This window comes from Cajanus cajan, chromosome 9 (genome assembly GCF_000230855.2).
Source record: "Cajanus cajan strain Asha chromosome 9, NIPB_CcT2T_4, whole genome shotgun sequence".
NCBI classification, from domain to species: domain Eukaryota; kingdom Viridiplantae; phylum Streptophyta; class Magnoliopsida; order Fabales; family Fabaceae; genus Cajanus; species Cajanus cajan.
The window spans coordinates 23,305,941-23,308,131 of NC_138525.1; the positions used below are offsets into that span (position 1 = coordinate 23,305,941).

The following is a 2,191-nucleotide window of genomic DNA, read 5'->3' on the forward strand; positions in this document are numbered from 1 at the left end:
ATTTTTGCGGGGACCAGTCAAATCATTTTGCAGAGCCAAAGCCGTGTGTAAGGTTTGATTTGCTTTGTTTGCTGAATCTGTGGTGGCCAAAAGGCACTATGCCCTAGCAGTAGCACAAAATAGAATGGCCAAAAAGATTATGTTTTTCTCTTGTTTCGTAAATGAAATACTATGCGTAGAGGTAACGCACCCTGTTGTTGCTCCACTCGCGAGTTGCATTCTTCAAAACCCAATCGCCAAATCCATTCGCTACAGTAAAATCGTTGGTACATGTAGGGGTCTCGTACTAATATCGGTTCCTACATCCATGTTCATTTGGAATCCCTCTACCGGATTTAGTCGATCATTTTCTCCATGGGCACCTGGTACAAACAGTATTTGCGGTGATGTCTTTGGTCTGAACTTCTATGGATTTGGTTATGACCGATCTGAAGACAATTATGTTGTCCTTCAAATTTATCTTAGTAAAACAGATCCATCCCATCGCGGTTTGCTGTATTCTGTGAATGATGATTCATGGAGGGATTTCGAAGATGACTCCCTTTCGACTATTTCACACCCTTCTGTTTGTGTTCATGAGGGATGTATGGGACTGTATTTTGGAGATTCTCTTCACTGGATTACTTTCAACTATGAAACACATGCTGATGTTATTTTGACTTATAATTTATTTGAGTCAAAATTTTATCAACTAAGTATTCCTGATGAAGTTGAATTAGAACACTATAGGCTGTGTTGTTTGAGAAATATAAGAGACAGTTTGGCTTTATGTACAGTCATGCAGGATCACAACTGGGACTACACGGTGGACATATGGGAAATGAAGGAATATGGTGTCACCACATCTTGGTCTAAGTTGACATGTATGCAGGTCAGTAATCACTTTCCAGGGTATATGTTACCCGCCTGTTCTTCTGAGAATTGCCTTGTATATGTCAACACTGAAACCGGACGTATGGCCACATGGAATGCAATAGACGAGACATTACAATATACGACTTTTGACCATGTACTCCCATTTGAACACCACATGATAGTCTGTGAAGAGACAGTTCTTTCAACCTAAACTTAATGTAATTTTTCCCTTTTTTTACTGTAATTTTTTGGTTTATTTCCTGTAGGCATTGTATGTTAATGTTTAGCATAAATTATTTAACATGTTATCAATTGGTATTTGTAATGTATACAGTATATAATATATCAATTTAATTTTTTTTATTATATATATATATATTATATTATTTCATTTGTATATGGAATTTGAACCAATTTATATTAAATAAAATTTTATTTATAAAGTATTCATTAATAGTTTATAAAGAATTTATTATTTTAAAATTAAGCGTTAACCAACATTAACACACATCGAAACGTTAAACCAAACAATCAGTATTGAAACTGAAAAACAAATAATTTAATAATATTGTCAAACATTTAAAATAACAAAAACAATTATAAATAATAAAGTTCAAAAACTCTTGTATATTATAAATTAAAATTAAATAATATTTAAATAAATTACAAACGTATTAACATAATATTTATATTAAATAATTCAAATATAATACATGCTACATTATGATCAAATTTAACAAATATAATAATAATTTATACGTATACAGTATTTTTTATACATAAATGATTAAAAAATAAAAATGTAAACAAAAAAATCAATGCTAATAAACCCATGTGACCCTTCATGTGCTTTGCATACATACACGTAACCATTTCAAATTCGAAACTGCCCAAACCACGATGAAAACACCATAATTACACGTTCTACAAAATGAAATTTATTTTCAAAAGTGGCATACAAAGCATCTCATCGTAAAGGCTAAAACAACAATTTTTTCTTCGTCTTCCTCTGCCAAATTGGTAATATCCATTGAAGACAAACACTGAAATTCACCCCCTTTGTCTTTGCAACGGTAAACAACATCTACTTGTATCATTCTATTTTATTCCAAACCCCTTCATATTTGAACTTTATTTTTTTTAACTTTTGTTTCTTAACACAAAAATATTAACAACACTTAAATGTATGTTGTTTTAGCTTTCAGTAAGTTTGGGTTTTTCATCATTTTTTATACTGTTATTATGAAGAAAACATTGACTGTAAAAGTGTTTTGTTCGTCCCATGTATTGTCTTTGTTGCATGTTGTATATTAAATAAAAAAATTTATAATGCAGA

The 2,191-nt window shown here is 31.1% G+C and overlaps 1 protein-coding gene across 1 annotated transcript; it reads left to right on the forward strand.

Annotated features, from left to right (window-relative positions):
• Nucleotides 1–307: 307 nt before the first annotated feature.
• LOC145952021 (F-box/kelch-repeat protein At3g06240-like) lies at nt 308–1,066 on the forward strand. The gene has a single exon (XM_083064241.1). The coding sequence runs from the start codon at nt 308–310 to the stop codon at nt 1,064–1,066; it is 759 nt and encodes a 252-aa protein (XP_082920367.1).
• The last annotated feature ends 1,125 nt before the right edge of the window (nt 1,067–2,191 follow it).